This window comes from Echeneis naucrates, chromosome 22, assembly GCF_900963305.1.
Source record: "Echeneis naucrates chromosome 22, fEcheNa1.1, whole genome shotgun sequence".
Lineage (NCBI taxonomy): Eukaryota > Metazoa > Chordata > Actinopteri > Carangiformes > Echeneidae > Echeneis > Echeneis naucrates.
In genome coordinates, this window is record NC_042532.1 from 13,171,221 (window position 1) to 13,189,387 (window position 18,167).

Below are 18,167 nucleotides of genomic sequence, written 5' to 3' on the forward strand. Positions count from 1 at the left end.
AGAGGAGAAATTTCTCTGATCCTAAAAATACCAAAAGTGGAGCTTAGAGGTGGAAGCATCACCACATATGGGCGTTTCTCTTTTCAAGGTACTGGCAGAATTCATATTATTAAAGGAAAGATGAATGGAGATGTGTACTCGTGATGGATCAGTTGCCATCTGCCAGGATGGACTTTCATTCAGAGGACAATTTAAAAAAAAAAAACAACATGATAGAAGGAACTGATTCCACTGATTCCAGATGAAGCATTAGATGTATTTTAGGTCTTAATTTTATTTTTATTTTTTCCTTTGTGTGCGGCTTTCTGTTTGCTCAAAATTGAAATGAAATTTTCTTGCTGTACTTACTAAGAAAATCAGAATGTGGACATACTGAGTGCTGACGTTCCCCCCTGCTATGTGTGCAGTTGCTTTTTTATTCCTCACATGGTGCTGCAGAGTGCTACACATTTCCTCTGCAGTCAGCCAGCTTAGCTCTAACTCCAATGACCTCATTGTGTATATTACACCAGCAGCCACTTGTTCCTCTCTCCCTCTGTCTGATTGTTTTCTCCCACTTATCTCTCTATCCCTCTCTCCTATCTCTTACTCATTCCTGCCATTTATGACCCTTGTCTGTTTTTCTCCGTTTTTATTGATCATCTGTGCCACAGTAGATATTACACAAGATCGTTATGACTTCATGTCAACTGGCCCGGCGCTGAACTGCCGATCATCTTACTGCTACCCTTGCTCGTGCTATTAATATTACAGATGCCATTGCAGGATTTCCTGTAGCATCTGTGCTAATCCTTTGCTACCTCTGGTACATTTCCTCCACTTCACTTATCTACGGCATTTTATATAAAACTAGCACCTGTGCCAGGCTTGCTCAGGACACATTTGCTGTTGTCACTCAATGATGCCTTTTAGTGTGGCGCATTGTGAAGCAGGGTCAGCTTAGTTTTAATTTCATCTCTTGTTTTGTAAGAACTGCAGCAACCACTTTTGAGTATGAAAGTGGTTATAAAATGTTTTGGGGTTTTTTGTTTGGTGTTCTTTTTTGGGGGGACTATGCCTTGGAAGTAGCTGGGTGAGCAGATGAAACCTTGCTCCCCATTGCTGCCACGTTGGAGCTGTTGAGCAGGAAGGAAGCGAAGTTGGAGAAAAGAGGACATGAGAACTGTGAAGGAAGAGAGGTTTCATGTCAGTGGAGTAATCAGAATTGCGCCTCACACACACAGAACAGCTGTGTATACACAATCATTCCACCTGTAGAGGAGGATACCTTTGTATTTCTTCATCTAAGACTCTAACCTATGTTAACACAACCCTCCTCCCCATCCCAGCACCAGTCTCATATCACCTGGATAGAAAGGGACTTTGGCAATATTAGAGGCCAGGTAAGCTCTGAACAAACACACTCCAGCTTAGCGTTGCTCGCAGTAACACGTCTTCTTACTAACGCACTTTTTAATTTTCATCCCTGTAAATTAAATTTATTTAGCAAAAATGATAAACACAACTTTTCCCAAATAGTGACTGCATTGCAGTGCCATGAGGTGTGTGTGAAAACTCTGTCAAACTAAAGTTGTCCCTGTTTGGTCAAGAGAAAAGTCGATGCCACATATTTACATGGGTGTGCAATTGCCTGTTGTTCTTCTTGTAGAATGCAATAAAGGAAAGGAACAGAGAAAGAGGGCACTTTAGGAGCAAGGGGTGCTGTTTTAAGAGACAGGATGAGCAAGAATAGACTGTTAACTGTTATGAGAGGGAAGAGAGGGACATGCCTGGCCACAGAGAGGAAAATCTGAATTGTCACCTTATCCTCTCTCTCCATGAGCAGATGGGACAGATGCTCTGCTATAGAATGCGGATTAACCTCAGTGTTGACCTCCACTCAGGGATCAAAGGACAAAACATGTTAACTCTTTATTGTGACTCTTTATTTTTCCTTTTTTATATCTCTACATAATTTATAATGACATGCCTTGGAGCTTCGTCTGATTTAAGGCGTTTGACATCAATAATGCTTCCTAAAAGTTCTTCTTTTTGCACCTTTTTTTTTCCCTAAATCTTCTTGTCTTGCGTCTCTCTGTGGATACAAGAAGCCACACTGGCAAAGACAGAGATAATCAGGTTAGGCAATGAGGGATTAGATCTTTCAGTATGTGCAGTGCTGCTGGGTCTTTGTTCTTTGCAAGCTTTCAGGCTTACACTGCCAGTTGAAATCTAAACTTTGTCTTTTCCATCAGTTTCCTTTTTTTTTTTTTTTTTTTTCCAAATGTTCTTAAAATCTGTTCTCCGCCTGCCTGCTCCTACAATAATTAAAGCACCATGACTGGGTGACCAAGCTCTACCCTTTGTTTTGTTTAGTTTTTTTCAGCCTGTATGTCAGCCACAGCTGTCACAGCAAGTGTAGCAAGAGAGGGCGTAAGGAGAAAGTGGGGGAATGGATAGGACAGGGCAAAGGAGAAAACGAAGGTGGACAGATGGAGAGGCCGCTGGGCAAAGTGAAGACAGGGTGTGTCACAGGAACAGCCTGTTCATCACTGGATCACCGGGTGGGGGGATAACGAGTGAGAGAGAAATTATCTGAATGAATGAGTCAGACCTGCCATCCAAAATACAGCCCAGGCCTTTGTCGCTGATGAAAGAGGGAGAGTTTCAGACTGATAAAGACAGAGAGAGACATTCCTTTCTCTCACCTGACAGATTTGGGTGCCTGCCTGCAGACATGTCTGGATGCTCATGCACAACAAAACGCACACATACACCCACAAACCTATTTTGGTATCTCCAAAGTTGAAGTTCCTCCATAAGTGCAATATGTATAGTCAAACACACACATAACAATAATAGCAAAATTCTGGTGCTTTAGTTAGATGTTGAGACCTAAAAATATAGGGTATGTACTCATAGTGGTATATTTGACTCTCTGCCCACAATGTTTTTAAGTCGCCTTTCCCCTTCAACTCTAATTACATAATCACCAAATCTTAGTCAGAGTGGAGCTGCAGAATACCTTTGCAGTCAGTTTGTTGTAGCCGTTCTGTGTGTGTGTGTGTGTGCATCTGTGTGCTCGGAGCGTGTATGATATTTGTTTTCACAGTAATGAGACTGAACCTTGGTCTGCTGGATGCATGTTTAGACTGCTCTGTCTCGCTCCATGTACACCAGTTATCTACGTTGTCTCTATACTCTATTTTCTTTCCTCTGCCTCCTCCGTTCCAAGAGTCAGAGCTGTCATGCGTTTGAGATTGGACAGGTGCTTCTGCTCCATTTTCCTGGAAAGCAGAGAAGCTTTAGTGGGGAAACACAGAGACGATTACTGTATTTCTCCCATCTTCCTCAGATCGCTCACAGTTTGGGTGAACTTGTCTTGTGTTTATGCACCATTTTGGCAACAGTGTCTCTGTCTTCTTTACCACACCCAGCTTTCTTTTCTTTTTTTTTTGTGAATCTATTCCCTCAACCTTATCAGCAAGGCCTCAGACCTGTGTGACAATTCCTGCCGTGATTGGACGGTTTTTTGAATAGGGGCCCAGCCTTGGCCACCTCCCACATGCTCCCTTTCTGTCCCACTCTATGTCTCCCTCAGTGTAATTGATGTCACAGCCAAGACTGAGATCTGGAGGAGGCATGAGGAACAATCTGAACATGCCCTTACTTGGCTAAAGCTCTATCTCACAACACTCCCCTGTGGAGTACTTCACTGCCTTGCTGTACTGTAGACTTGCGCTGTCCCCTAGTGTCTATCAAAGAGCATTACGTCATGTCCCTCTGACAGAAGCTATCTGTGCTTTCTCACTGTCAGAAACACACATCTGCAAGTAAAAGCTTTAAATGAAGCAGATGCATTTGTGTGGTTTGTTTTAACTGCATTTATTTGATAGTAACAGAATTGTCAAGAAAGGTTTATTGTACAGTTGTGGTTCAATGTTTGGAGTTTGAGAAGACAATGGCTTTTGACTTCTTACAGGATTTTCTCCTCAACAAGTGCGCTAGCGTGAACCCAATTTTGTAAGCACGCAGCGAGTAAATGTGCAAAGTGAATCTCTGCTGTGTTTGACTTCTTGTCAGAGTTTGTAAAGCAGCTGAGCAGACTTGTTGGAAGCTGTTCTGCGCTTCTGTAACAGTGTTCTTCTTCCCTCTTGCTCTCTTGGTCTACCACTCCCTGTCTCTGCTCCTTTTTCCCGATGACCAAACGTTTCCGAAGGGCCACTTCCCGCAGATCTGATAGCATTTCCTACAACTGTATCCATGACAATTCTTTTGCTTGTGTTCATTCGTACAGCTTCACTTCACTTCCCATTTTGGTGTGTAGTGTGTGGCGTGTGTGTGTGAGTGAGAACTTGTGGGTTTAGATTTTATATGTGTCACTGTGTTATTGCATACAGGCAATGTGTGCTAATTTTTGAGGCTGTGCATTTGTAAGCCAGGAGGGTGACAGTGTCTTTGAGACACCAGTGAACCCATCAGTGACATGGAACTATCTGCACTGAAACATGTGGAGGTTTTTATTTCGCACCAAAGCCCACATACAACAGGCAAGTGGCCCCTTTTTCATATTTGATTGAATCTCTGTTTGATTTGTTGTGTCTGTGCAGCTGAGTGACAGATGTACTTTGGTCAGGGGTTTTGCCCAAAGTCTGAGATAGTTTTGTGTGTGTGTCTGTGGTGTGATATTATATTTTAGGGCGTGAGGAAGGGGTTTCATCTGCGAGGGTGGATGTGAAGCCAAGTCAGCTGTAAAGTGAGAGGAAATACAGGAGGACGTGTTTACAGTCCACCTCCTCTAAACCCTGAATGATAAATGGTTAGATTAGCTGGTACAATGACACTCTAACTCTAACCCAAGGGCAGCGCTAATGAAGGGAAGCACCTTGTGTTTCAGTATGCCCCACATTTGCTGCCTCAGTGTTCAGCCCATGAACATAATCAAACTGAAAATGTTCAGCCAAAATCATCATAACATGCAAAATTCTGTATATATCTATATATTCTATATATGAAATTTCCAATCTCTCAAGCCGTAATGATGGTGGGAAACCCAGGCCACGGTTGCTGCCATGTTGGAGCCATTGAGCAGGAAGGAAGTCAGATCGGTTTGAGAAAAGAGGAAGTAAGAACTGTGAGGGAAGAGAGGTTTCCTGTCACTAGAATGATCACAATTGTGCTTTTATCTGCTGTTTGTGTCTTTGTATGTGAGTATGTTTGAGTGTTTGTATGTGTTCACATAAATAAGATGTACCTGCAAGGCAAGCTGTGTATTCATAATCATTCCACCTGTAGAGGAGGATACCTTTTGTATTTTTTCATGTAAGACTCTGTAACCTATGTTAACAAAACCCTCCTCCCCATCCCAGCACCAGTCTCATATCACCTGGATAGAAAGGGACTTTGGCAATATTAGAGGCCAGGTAAGCTCTGAACAAACACACTCCAGCTTAGCGTTGCTCGCAGCAACACGTCTTCTTACTAACGCACTTTTTCATTTTCATCCCTGTAAATTAAATTTATTTAGCAAAAATGATAAACACAACTTGTCCCAAATAGTGACTGCATTGAAGTGCCATGAGGTGTGTGTGAAAACTCTGTCAAACAAAAGTTGTCCCTGTTTGGTCAAGAGAAAAGTCGATGCCACGTATTTATATGGGTGTGCAATTGCCTGTTCTCTCTTCTTTAGAAAAGAGGATTTGTAGAATGCAATAAAGTGAAAGATGGAGGAAAGGAACAGAGTAAGAGGGCACTTTAGGAGCAGGGGGTGCTGTTTTAAGAGACAGGATGAGCAAGAATAGACTGTTAACTGTTATGAGAGGGAAGAGAGGGACATGCCTGGCCACAGAGAGGAAAATCTCTGTCATCCACAGACAGTGAGATGTCTGAATCGTCACCTTATCCCCTCTCTCCATGCCTCACCCCTTCCTCCAGCTTATTAGTCTGTTGAATTATGGGTAAAAGGGAGTATTGGGTTTTGAATGTAATGCAGTCACAGTAGCTGTTGTAATTATTTTCTCCTTTAGCCTCACCTCTTTCTTTTTGTGTCTCTCTCAATCGCTTGCTTTGTGAGAAGTTTGTGTGTGTGTGTGTGTGTGTGTGTGTGTGAGAGAGATGTGGAGGTGGGGGGTGCACTTGGGTGCAGGACTGTGAGAGTAAGGGCAGGCTCTTCCTTCCTGCATGCTTCGGTTCCAGTTCACTACACTTCAGATGCAGTCAGTCAGTGAGAACACACCAGGCTAATCAGATCAACACAAACAGAGAGAGAGAGAGGCGAGGTGGAAGACAGGAGCAATGATGGGAATGAAAATTAAGATGAGGAGTTTTTAAATTTAAAAAAAATGGCAGGAGGCTCCTTCAGGTAGAGCAGATAAAGGACAGAGGCTGACAGAGTTTATTTTATTTTTATTTTTTTTTAATACCTGCAGTTGACAGAAGTAATCCTAACATGGTTGCAGAGATGAGTCCAAAGTGTGGGTGTTGTGGGATCAGGTGAGGTTTAAGGCGATTTATGTGAGGCAGTACGGTGCTTGCCTTGGCATGGCTGGGATGATAAAACTGTCTGAGAGATGCTGAAATGGAGAAGGACAAGAGAAAGTTCAGCCTGCTGAACTTTCTGACCCTCTACTTGTCCAAAAAGAACAAAACTCGGGCCGGCAGCCCGACTCACTGCCAGAGCTGCAGGTCCGCTGCCGAAACAGGCACCGGCACTTTACCTTCACCGAGGAACCCCTGGACGGTAAAGTGACACTTTCTCACTTTGACATCTTGATAACGTTTTTGGAAATGTCAAGATTCTCTGAGTGATGTTTTTGCTGCAGAGGCTGAACAGCGCAATGTGGTGCTATTGGTGGTTGTTTAGAGAAACAGTGCAGCTAAGGTGCACTCTGGTTTCCTGTTGTCAAATAAAGTCACAGGCTCTAGTGCGGTTTTTTTTTGTTTTTTTTTTTTTTTTCATATTTACTGCTGACTGTGTTTTGCTATAACCTTGTCAAGCCATACTTTTTTAATCAGTCTTCCACTTCTTTAGGGCTGTTTCTATTGATTATTGTCATTATTTATTAATGTGTTGGAAAATTGTGAAAAATGCCCAATTCCATCTTCTCAGAGCAGGAACCTGAAGGTGAATGCTATTAATTGACCTTATGTCAGCCACCTAAGTAGCCTTTTTATTATTATTATTTCTAATTTAAAAAGTGCACAACTTTTGTTTTTACTTGATAAATGCTATAAACAACTGCTGAAACTATTAAATCAAATCATTGATAGAATCATTTCAACTCTGGTACTCTGTTTTAGCTAACTTTTAGTGTACTTTTTTTTACTAAGTGTGATTGCTCTCATCATCATTCAAACATATTGACTATGATTAACTGACTATGGAATATAAGATGTCCCACTTTCGACTCAGTGGTCTTACTTTAAAACCCGTAAGGCTCCCTGCTGACACCATGGTGCTGTGATCGCGGCAGGCCTGTGGAGTGAAACTCTGGGGATCCTGAGAACTCTCAGAACTGAAAAGTCTGGTCTCTACAAAGCCGCTTATTGTTGTTGTTTACGTTGTCGATGCGTTCCAACACCTGTGAAGGTTATTGATGAGTTGTGGTTTAGCTTGACACCAGGTCCAGGTCAAACTCAGCTCTGCTCTGAGACTTTTGGGTGGAGTGCAGTTGGTACCCGTGAGAACTGCCCCAGATGAAGTGGCGCTTGAGGTTAAACAGCTTATCCCTCATCATTTCCAGAAACATCTTTGAAAAAAACACACATATACACACACGCGCTCTGGGCTGGGTGTAATCGCTCATTCTTTCACATACCTCTCTTTGCTGTGCTTCCTCTTTTTTAGCATTTATTTTTGATACACTGCTATTAATAGTAGAGTCACTCCTGAAATGTGCCAACATTTCTCATTTCTCTGAAAGTTATTTTAAAAAAGCTTATCTTTTTTTTTTTTTTTTTTTAATCCTTTTAGCCATTTGTTCTGTATTCACTCAATATGTTTTTGTCTCTGTTTTGCACTCTCCAGGAAGATGGAGACATCAAGGAGATCAACATCACCCATGTGGTCAAAGAGGGCTCAGAAAAGGCTGATGCCTCGCAGTTTGAGCTGCTCAAAGTTTTAGGGCAGGGATCCTTCGGCAAGGTAACTCATAACTCACAGCTGCGGTTAGGTTGTTGTTTTTCTTTTCTTTTTGTTCCCTCCTGAATGCTTTCATACTCTCAAACTCCCATCTCATTCAATGGGGTTTTGGTGCATGTGTGTGTGTGTGTGTGTGTGCGTGTGTGCGTGCATTTTGCAGGTGTTCCTGGTGCGAAAGGTGACCCCTCCAGATGCCAACCAACTGTATGCCATGAAAGTCCTTAAGAAGGCCACACTCAAAGGTGCTCTAGGCCGACAGTATCAAAGCCTGGCTTTGTTTGTCTAGATCCCAGCTGTCAAAAATAGATATATTCACAACTTACATCTTCTTTCATATGAGGACTTCTCTTGATTTATACGAGTGCAAATTAAATGTTTAGTAATTTGAGCCTTTTGGTAGGGAAAAAAAAATAGCAATTTCCAGAAAAACTGCATTGAACAATTTTCTGACATTTGAATAATTTTTAAGGAAAAACCAGCAGGTTGGTAAATAAAATAATCACTGACACTTTTCTCGACTATGAGTTCACGAAGGTTGATTTTCAGAAAACTTTCTCTTTTACGCTGCTCAGTGTCAGATGGCAGAATCCTCGCTTTTATGTAAAGGAGTTGCTTTTCCTGTAACTTGAAAAGAACTACATACATTGGTAAATTGAGACCACCCCTGTTTGCAGCAGGGTTTTTCACGTCATTGTCTCAAACATCAACTTGCTCAGACACTCGATGTAGGTCTTTTTTTCTTTTCTTTTGTTTTTCATATCTTTAAATTCAGTCAAGGGCATTTAGTATCTTGGAGTGTAGGATAAATGACTGGGTTTACTTCATTCACTATTTACTTAGTACAGAGCACAGTCAAATACTTTTTTTTTTTTTTTTTTTTTTAAGTAAAGTTCAGTTTTATACACACACTAAACACTGTATAACTATTAATCCTTCAGTGAGAGACCGTGTGAGGACCAAGATGGAGAGAGACATTCTCGCAGATGTTAACCACCCATTTGTTGTCAAACTGCACTATGGTGAGTCTCCTTATTCTCAAAATCCAGAAAAGATTTGATTGGATCTGCTGATTCTTTTGCTGTTTCATTGTAGCAAATTATCTTCAATTGGGTTTCCTCATTTCATGCTGAATCCAAACTGTATTTGTAGCTTTCCAAACAGAAGGGAAATTGTACTTGATCCTGGACTTCCTCAGAGGGGGGGACCTCTTCACCAGACTCTCTAAAGAGGTGAGAGAGATGAGATTGGGATGCTTTTTGCTGTGAGAAGTATTTCTTTTGTTCAGCCTGAAGTCCATTTTTTTTTTTAATTGAACTTCTCTCATTCCGTGGGTTTTCCTCTCTTCCTCCGTCTCACCCAATCTGTGTGTGTTTGTGTTTCACAGGTGATGTTCACAGAGGAGGATGTGAAGTTTTATCTGGCAGAGCTAGCTTTAGGACTGGACCACCTTCATAGCCTGGGCATCATTTACAGAGACCTTAAGCCTGAAAAGTAAGAGCTCAGTGACAGACACTCAGTCGTACACAAACAAATACACATTTGAACAACGGATATCTGGAGCTGATCATGTGGTGTCCAATGACATCACTGACCTTTCAATTTATCCAGTAAATTTATTGCAACTGCACCAAACGACACTGCTTTACATGTTCACCATCATATCTGAAGAGAATAAATCCACAGATGGAATTATGCATCGGACGTGTATGTCCTTGTAATCTTTATGGAAAAGCTTTTATTCCTACTGCAGAGGCTTTTATTTAGAGGCATCTAATAAATTATCCGACTGCCCAGAACCAAGACTAACAGTGATGAGGTTTTTATTCCACGCTCAGAATTAATTTCAAAACCTCTGTTGCCCGTCAATAGAGGTTTTGAAATTAATTTTTCAAAGGCACCAGGGGGAATTTTCCAATTTTCCCCTTAACCATGCAGAACCATCATTCCTTACCAAATTGTGTGTTTCTTTTAAGTCTGACAAAGATTGGAAATATAAACATACCTCCATTTAACATTGGAAAAACCTTTTGAAGTATTCAACCGTGCATCATTTACATGAACTTGTGGTCCTCTTTTGTCCATTTTAATTGGCCTTTTTTAATGGCACATTAGTGGCAGCAGCTGTTGATGTTCATCAAGTTCTGCTCTTCCCTTGTTGTGTTTGCACCCTCCTCTATGTAGTCGCACAACAGAGTACTGATTGTACTACTGGCATTAAAATAAGCAGCATTACTAGCAGTTGTTATATTTTGCAATGTTAATAGAGGTAGGACTGCTACAGATAAGGGAAGTTAACCTGAAGTGGTAGCAGTGTCTCCGATTTGTGATGTCTCCACGAGTCAAACATTCACACCCTCTTCTGCATTTTTTTCACATTTGGCAATGTTTCCTTTCAGCATTCTGCTGGATGAGGAAGGCCATATCAAACTCACAGGTGAGTCTCCTTACACCCCCAGTCACACACACACACACACACACACACACACACACACTTTCCTCTCATCGACCTTCATTACTCACCATGTGGAGGCATTTTTATCTCGCTGACTCACCATATCTACATATGAAGCTGTACGTGTTTGCCAGGTTAATTATTACACTTGATCTTATCAAAATCACAATGAGTTGTTTACCCAGAGTTCTGCCACCATTGAACCTAAGGTGACCTTAGGAGGCGATTCAAGTCACAGCACTGAAGTGTTGAGATGAGATGGAATATGAGATTTAAAGCTAGCTCTGCTGCTTTTGCACTGCAGATCTCACTTTTGGGGATCTTTTAATATTTCTATCAACATAATAAAGTGATTAAAAGTGTTGTTATTGTTAGTTTTTTTTTTTTTATATAATAGAAAAAAAGAGCCCATTACTTACATTTACATTACTAAGACACTGATTCAGAATGACAGTGAAGTATTTTGCATTTCCAGTTCCTGTAGCAGTGCATTGAAAGTGTTGGATGTTTTTTGTTTTTTTGTTTTTTTTCCAGATTTTGGTTTGTGTAAAGAAGCTATTGATCATGAGAAGAAAGCTTACTCCTTCTGTGGTACGGTGGAGTACATGGCACCAGAGGTCGTGAACAGGCAGGGACACATCCACAGCGCCGACTGGTGGTCATTTGGAGTGCTAATGGTAAAAAAAAAAAAAAAAAGAAAGGAAGTGGTAATGTGCCCATGTTTTGTCCTGGATCGTAAAAGAATGTTTTACGTTCTCATTCTCAGTTTGAGATGTTGACAGGAGCGCTCCCATTTCAAGGGAAGGACCGCAAAGAAACTATGAATCTCATCCTGAAGTGAGTATCCTCTGGATGGAGGGGGAATCTGACACAGATGACCGTCATCACATGAGGTTCCCATTTAAAGACTCATGGTGAAATACTTTAACACTGGGCTTCGTCTGTGTCTCCTTGCAGGGCACGTCTGGGAATGCCTCAGTTCCTGAGTGCAGAGGCTCAGTCTCTGCTCCGGGCTTTGTTCAAGAGGAACCCTGCCAACAGACTGGGTGAGCCGCCACTCATAAACATGACTGTCACAGATGGCAGTATATGCGATGCTGTTCGACACAGTATCGGAAAGACACTGGCTCTGTGTTTCTTCAGAAATGTGTCATTTGGCTTTGGTTGATTCAGGCACATGATCTGAACTTTTTGTTAACAGGATCTGGCGCAGATGGTGCAGAGGAGATCAAACGACACGGTTTCTTCTCCACAATAGACTGGAATGTGAGTGTTTAACAGTTAGAACCATTAAAATACAAGCTCAGCTAAAAGGATTTCCATGGAGAAAGCAGCTGCGTTCTCCTGTATGTTTTGAGAGTAACAGCTTTTTTGTATTCCTTTTAGAAACTCTTCAGGAGGGAAGTAAAGCCTCCATTCAGGCCGGCAGTGGCACGTCCAGACGATACCTTCTACTTTGACTCAGAGTTCACCTCCCGCACCCCAAAAGGTTTTTTGAAATCACTCCATGTCTATTAACCCCATCCTGTCAGATTTTTTTTATCCTAAAAAAGTTTATGGGAATGTGTTTGCACAAAAAAAAACCCAAACAATTATTCAATGCTAGCTTTAAATTAATTGTGCAAAAAGTAGTTTGTTTTATCATGAACATCTCCAGCATAATTTTCAAATTCCCTTTTTTTTTTTTGCCTGTACTTCATTATTATATTCCAGATTCCCCTGGTGTGCCTCCAAGTGCTGGAGCTCACCAGCTCTTTAGAGGCTTCAGCTTCATCGCGTCCACTTTTATCGAAGAGGAAGGCTCAGTGGAGCCAGTGCAGCCACCGCCTCATCCAGTGGTCCAGGTCAGTTAAGCTGTTCACACACGGCATAGTGCAGATGATGTGATGGAGGGGGGAAAGAAGTAAATATGTGAGTGCAGATTAATAAATGAAGGACATTCCATCGGATCCTGTTTCAAGCCTGACAGAAGCAGGGATTAGCAGTAGGAATTAGCACGAGTTGGACTCACAGAGACAGTTTTACCTTAGATGCTACTCTAAACAGATTCAACGGCCTACCAAAAATGCATCAGTGGGCATCTGCCTTGTCAGCTCTGTCAGCCTGTCACGCCTCTCACTCACCGCCGCCCTTAAAGTTTCGACTCCTCTTCTGCAGCAATTGCATGGGAAAAACCTGCTGTTCAGCGATGGCTATATATTGAAGGAGGACATCGGCATGGGCTCCTTCTCTGTCTGTAAACGATGTATCCACAAAGCCACCAACACAGAATATGCTGTCAAGGTATGAATACAAAGTACACTGAGCCATCACCAGGCTGTCAATACAAATTACACTGCGTTCTGTATTACTTCTTAAAATGTGCAAAACGTGGATTAGCATTAGAAATTGATCAGATCGAAAATGAACTATAATCTCGGTGTGACTGTTCTCGATGGCAGATGATTGACAAAACCAGCACAGACCCGTCTGAGGAGATAGAGATTCTACTTCGATATGGGCAGCATCCCAACATCATAACACTGAAGGATGTGAGTATAACACCACATACTAGTGTCACGCTGTTATTTGCCTCTGGTGTTAAGTGTACCGAATGTCGCAGTTGTTAAAATTGATGCTGACAGTTGGTGTGTGTTTCTGCCTCAGGTGTACGATAACGGGAAGCAGGTGTTCCTGGTGACAGAGTTGATGCGCGGAGGCGAGCTGCTGGATCGGATCCTCAAACAGAAGTTCTTCTCGGAGAGGGAGGCCAGCGCCGTGCTCCACACCATCACCAGGACTGCAGAGTACCTGCACTCTCAGGGGGTGAGGACCAGCCGCGCCATCCCCTGGTCAAACCCTAAAACAAGCCTATTGGGGGGGGGGGGGGCAAAATAAACAGCTGGTAGTATTAACGTTGTATGTCACAGCAGGAAAACCAACTCTAAACATAACAGAAACAGATTCTCAGAAATACATTTAGCACTGTTTGCAAATTGTATGGACCTCATGTCCCGTAACTGCAGTGCAATGCCGGAAAAAAAATCTTTTTAAGTTATTCATCCTTCGTGTGTGTTCTTATTTCTCAGGTGGTTCACAGAGACCTGAAGCCCAGCAACATCCTTTATGTTGATGAGTCAGGAAATCCTGAGTCAATCAGGATCTGTGACTTCGGCTTTGCTAAGCAGTTGCGTGCCAACAATGGCCTTCTGATGACCCCATGTTACACTGCTAACTTCGTGGCACCTGAGGTGAGGAGGTCACCTACAGTCAGTCTGGTGGAATGAACCACAACAGTGTCAGACACTCACATAATCCCTGATTACATTATAGGTGTTGAAGCGTCAGGGCTATGATGAAGGATGTGACATCTGGAGTCTGGGAGTCTTGCTCTACACCATGCTGGCTGGGTAAATACAAACAGTCAAACACTCACCTGAAACTGATTTCTGTTTCGCGCTGCCATTCACACTAATTCTATCATCTGTATATCATTACCTCTCTAGTTTTACTCCGTTTGCCAACGGACCAGAGGACACCCCCAATGAGATCCTGAACAGGATAGGAAATGGCCACTTCAGCCTGACTGGTGGCAACTGGGACACTGTGTCTGACGCAGCCAAGGTAAAGGTCAAATCCTGACTGACGCCTTCTGCCCCAGTTCTTCAGTCTCCTCCGTCAGTTTCATATTTAACGTGTGCTTCCTTTAGGACCTTGTGTCCAAGATGCTTCATGTGGACCCTCACCAGAGACTGACAGCTCGACAGGTCCTAAAGCACCCCTGGATTGTCCAGAGAGACAAATTACCCAACAGTCAGCTCCCACACCAGGACCCAAAACTGGTCAAGGTAACATTGAAAATCTACCACCTAAATTATTCAAGATGACCTGTTTAATAAACCTGTAATTCTGTAATTCTGTAATTCAGGAAATTAGTAGAAATGAAAACTATGGACTAAACTTTGAGCAGTAGGGTCAAATACATGGAAATTAGTTAATTATGTTTCATTAAATCCAACAATTCCTCTATAAATTTGGAAATAGTTTATTTTCTGGTTCGCCTATATTTTATTATATATTCTTCTTATTTTTGAGCGCTACAGTGGTTATTTGTCGATACAATCGCCTGCTATTTATGTCCAGGGTGCAATGGCAGCCACCTACTCTGCTTTGAAGAACTCCCAACCCACTCCAGAGCTCAAGCCCATCGAGAGCTCCTTCCTAGCCCAGAGGCGTGTCAAGAAGCTGCCTTCCACTTCCCTGTAGAGACTCCAAAACAGCCAGTCATCTCTCTGGAGACCAACCAAAATTTCACCTCCTGGCTCCAAACTATCCAGTCAGCTTGCTCGGGGACTCGCTGTCCACTTGTCACTACCAGCCAAGGAACACTGACTGTGGCCCTGCCCCCCGTTCTTGTGACCTCAGTCGTCCTGCTCTTGCTATCATCCTCCTCTGGGATCGTCAGCTGTTGTTAGTCTCTTCGGACTAGAAAAAGATTGTGAAGATTGACTGGTGGGGGGAGGGGGACGAGAACTAAAATAAAATAGAATAGAAATACAAAAAATTTAAGAAAAATTAGGGCGCAGGTTTTTGACGGACGTATTAGTGCCATGTGGCTGTGTGTGTGTGTGCGTGTGTATGTGCGTGTGCGTGTGTGTCTGTGTGCGCACATTAGCGAGTTTTTGCATGACCTGCCACAGAGTTGAAACAGCCACAGTTTTTCGATTGTGACAAAGAAAGTTTTCTCTCCTCATCGTTGCTGTAATTGGTTGTCATTCAGCTTGCTGCACGCCTGTCTTGTCTGCCTGTTTTGTTGTCTGTCTCCCTGTTCTTTTGTAAATTTGATGAGCTTTATATCACCGGATGTGCTGCCAAATCAACCTGTGCCGACAGCACACAACCACAGTACTGTCCTGTACTGCTGTTAAATGTTTTTTGAAAGAGCATTCTGGGAAATGTCAAATGCTGATGCTTTGGTTGATATGTCAATCTATGCTTGTATTTTGTTTTACAGAGGGTGTGTGTGCGCGTGTGTGTGTGTGTGTGTGTGTGTGCGCGCGTGCGTATGCTACAGATAGTGTGTATGGACAGTCTTGCGGGATGCTGCAGGGTCATGTGCATGGTCCGGTGACGTGATGATGTCATGTGGCTTTCTTGTTCCTTTCTTCCCCTTTCCCTGCTTGGTCCATCTGCTGGCAACCATTTGAGATGTCTTATTTTTATGACTACAAAAAAACTAGTAACATAGGTGGCTTTCTGTGAAAGAAAACTTGCCCAAGGAACAATGTGGCATGTTAAAATTCTGTACTTGCTTTGTTTTCTTATTTCCTCCTGTCCTTTTTTTCCACTGTGTTTCTTGGATAATGCATATTGGATGCTGTTTTCCTGTGTTGGCTGCTTTTGTCGTTGATTGTTTTAGTTTGTTGTTGTTGTTTTTTGTTTTTGTTTTTTTTTTCTTTTTGTTCAAAGAAAGTTCTGATTTAAAGTAGTGGAAGACATGCTGAGCACATCAGTCTGTGGACGTATTGCCGCACAGGTCTCTTCTGTTGTCATAAAGGACAAGGCTGTTTGTCCTTCTGGAGTCAAACAATCAGAGGTTTAAATTCTCTGTGTAGTCACTGAGTGTTATTATGAAACCTACTCTGTGTGGATCTTTTTCATTCATGATCTTTGAATATCCATTTATTCTGTTAATTGGCTGACTTTTCTGATTTCATTTTTATGAACAATGAATCTGAGACATCCTGAAGAAGAGTCAAAGTTTGTGTCATTGTAAGTGGCTTCAAAGGGTAGGTCCTGCTTTCAGCTCAGTGCCTAGGCCTACAGGTGAGGCAGAATGTCTTACATGGAAAGCAGGAAAAAGAACCAAGCAACCAGAACATGCCTCACGTGTGTGGAAGAGAAGACCTGTGTGGCTAAACCGAGGAATTAGCTGTCTTACCTCAAAGGGATATTATAATTCTTGTATGGTGACAAAGCTCTCCCTTCTTTGATCAAATTTATGGTAAGATGTTATTGTATGATAAAGATGAAGATTTTTATATCTTACAAATATTAAAAATTCAGTTGCTATGACAAACCGTGTCCCTTGTTCAGTTTCAGTTGCATCTTAAGTGAGTACTACTGACTTTTTTTATTATTATTGCACTTCTGTGAAGTTAAAGGGGCTCAAATGGACAGATTAAAAACAAAGGCAAGCTCAATTCTCTACTCACCAAAACGTGCGTACATTTCCCATAATCTGACCCATAGGAGCTGTAGACCTTCCCTTCCTTTGGGGAAACGCCTCCATCCTTCTCCAAACCTGATGACACATTTTTCTGCACGCTGGCTGAAACTAACATGCAAATTTAGTCTTGTTGCCATAAGAAGGACACGACCTGAGGACTTTGTCTTGTCATTTTTCCGTCTTTGACATTTATTGACTGTTTATGTTTTCAGGAAACAGTTCAACAAGCTGGGCTCGTTTCTGCACCGATCCTAACCGTATTAGGTATGCTGGCTAACGGCTGTGACTTGGAGTGAATACATTTATCAGTTATCAACTCGTTACGGTATAGAGTCAAATAGCTGCTACATTTAAATTAAAAAGCATTTTGTAGACTGTGTGTTTCGTATAATGCCAACCTTTGCAGAAAAATGACCCCAAGTCCCCCCCAACAGTTAGATCCCTGCCCATCTATTATCGGCGTATAGATACCCTGAGCACAGTTGTCAGCGCTGTACAGGGGGGAGTGATTTATCTGTGTGGTGGCGGTGTGTTTTCCTCTGCTGGTCACTGGAGGGAGATAAAGTGCAACTGTGAAATGAATCCCGATCCATCTGGTTCAGATTTTCCGTCAAGGCCACTGCTGCTCCTTTACTATTCATGAAACTGCTGTTTTACATGTGACCTTTCAAACTATTCCACCATAAAAATGACAGCTGTTGACCAACTCGTGGCCCCTGCACAGACGGAGGAGTCGACATCTGTAGTTGCACAAGTTCTTGTTAATGTCAATAGATTGATATTAATAGGTGCACAATGTGTGACGGCTTACAGTTTCTGTGTGAGAATGGCTCTCTGCTTCAGGGCCTCTCCATCTGCGTTTTCTGTGTCGTTGAAACTCTCCTATTAATCTCCTCCTCATTTTATTTCTTTCTGGCGTGCCGACACTGTAATGCCATGAACCATTACACCAGATTCTGCATCACAGTATCAGGGCATAGCTCTACCTGCCGCTGCCTCTTTCTGTATGCGCAGAGTAGCTCTCACTTACATAACAGTCACACTGTAGCTGTTCATCCTGTTTTAGTGCTGCATCTGCTTTCCCATAATATGCTACGTGCTGAAAATAAGCACTGTAGTCCATCATGTCTCGGGGTTAACTTGTTTACACACACTGGCACACGTTCATACTTGTGTATATACATTCTCTCTGGGCTCTGCTCCCTGCACTCTGATGTCATCATACCAGTAACTCTGCGGTGAATGACCTCCTGCTCTTTTACGCACATAAACACACACACACACACACACACACACACAGAGTGATTGAGTCAGCCTGCAGCAGCAGAATGAGGCTACTGATATTGATTACAGAACAAATGGAAAAAGCAGCTCCATCATCATCCGTT

General features: G+C 42.4%; 1 protein-coding gene across 2 annotated transcripts; it reads left to right on the top strand.

Moving 5' to 3' along the window:
- The first annotated feature begins 4,395 nt into the window (after positions 1–4,395).
- On the top strand, positions 4,396–16,634 carry rps6ka1 (ribosomal protein S6 kinase a, polypeptide 1). 2 transcript variants are annotated; one of them, XM_029493333.1, is made up of 23 exons: positions 4,396–4,529; positions 5,349–5,402; positions 6,620–6,718; positions 8,006–8,122; positions 8,280–8,361; positions 9,058–9,138; positions 9,269–9,348; positions 9,504–9,610; positions 10,516–10,553; positions 11,106–11,248; positions 11,338–11,408; positions 11,529–11,617; positions 11,773–11,837; positions 11,958–12,060; positions 12,285–12,415; positions 12,729–12,854; positions 13,013–13,102; positions 13,218–13,376; positions 13,640–13,801; positions 13,884–13,960; positions 14,057–14,174; positions 14,261–14,398; positions 14,694–16,634. In XM_029493333.1, the coding sequence occupies exons 1-23, from the start codon at positions 4,488–4,490 to the stop codon at positions 14,814–14,816; spliced, it is 2,295 nt and encodes a 764-aa protein (XP_029349193.1). In that variant the 5' UTR covers positions 4,396–4,487; the 3' UTR covers positions 14,817–16,634. The 2 variants fall into 2 exon arrangements, with proteins under 2 accessions (XP_029349193.1, XP_029349194.1); XM_029493334.1 differs by lacking the exons at positions 4,396–4,529; positions 5,349–5,402 and having other exon boundaries at positions 6,184–6,718.
- Positions 16,635–18,167: the final 1,533 nt, after the last annotated feature.

Bases quoted from the DNA above. Each gene is read 5' to 3' on its own strand.
- rps6ka1 (XM_029493333.1), top strand. From the start codon at position 4,488: ATGTGGAGGTTTTTATTTCGCACCAAAGCCCACATACAACAG. The intron at 12,855-13,012 runs GTATGAATACAA...TCTCGATGGCAG, and splicing joins ACACAGAATATGCTGTCAAG to ATGATTGACAAAACCAGCAC. The intron at 13,377-13,639 runs GTGAGGACCAGC...CTTATTTCTCAG, and splicing joins AGTACCTGCACTCTCAGGGG to GTGGTTCACAGAGACCTGAA.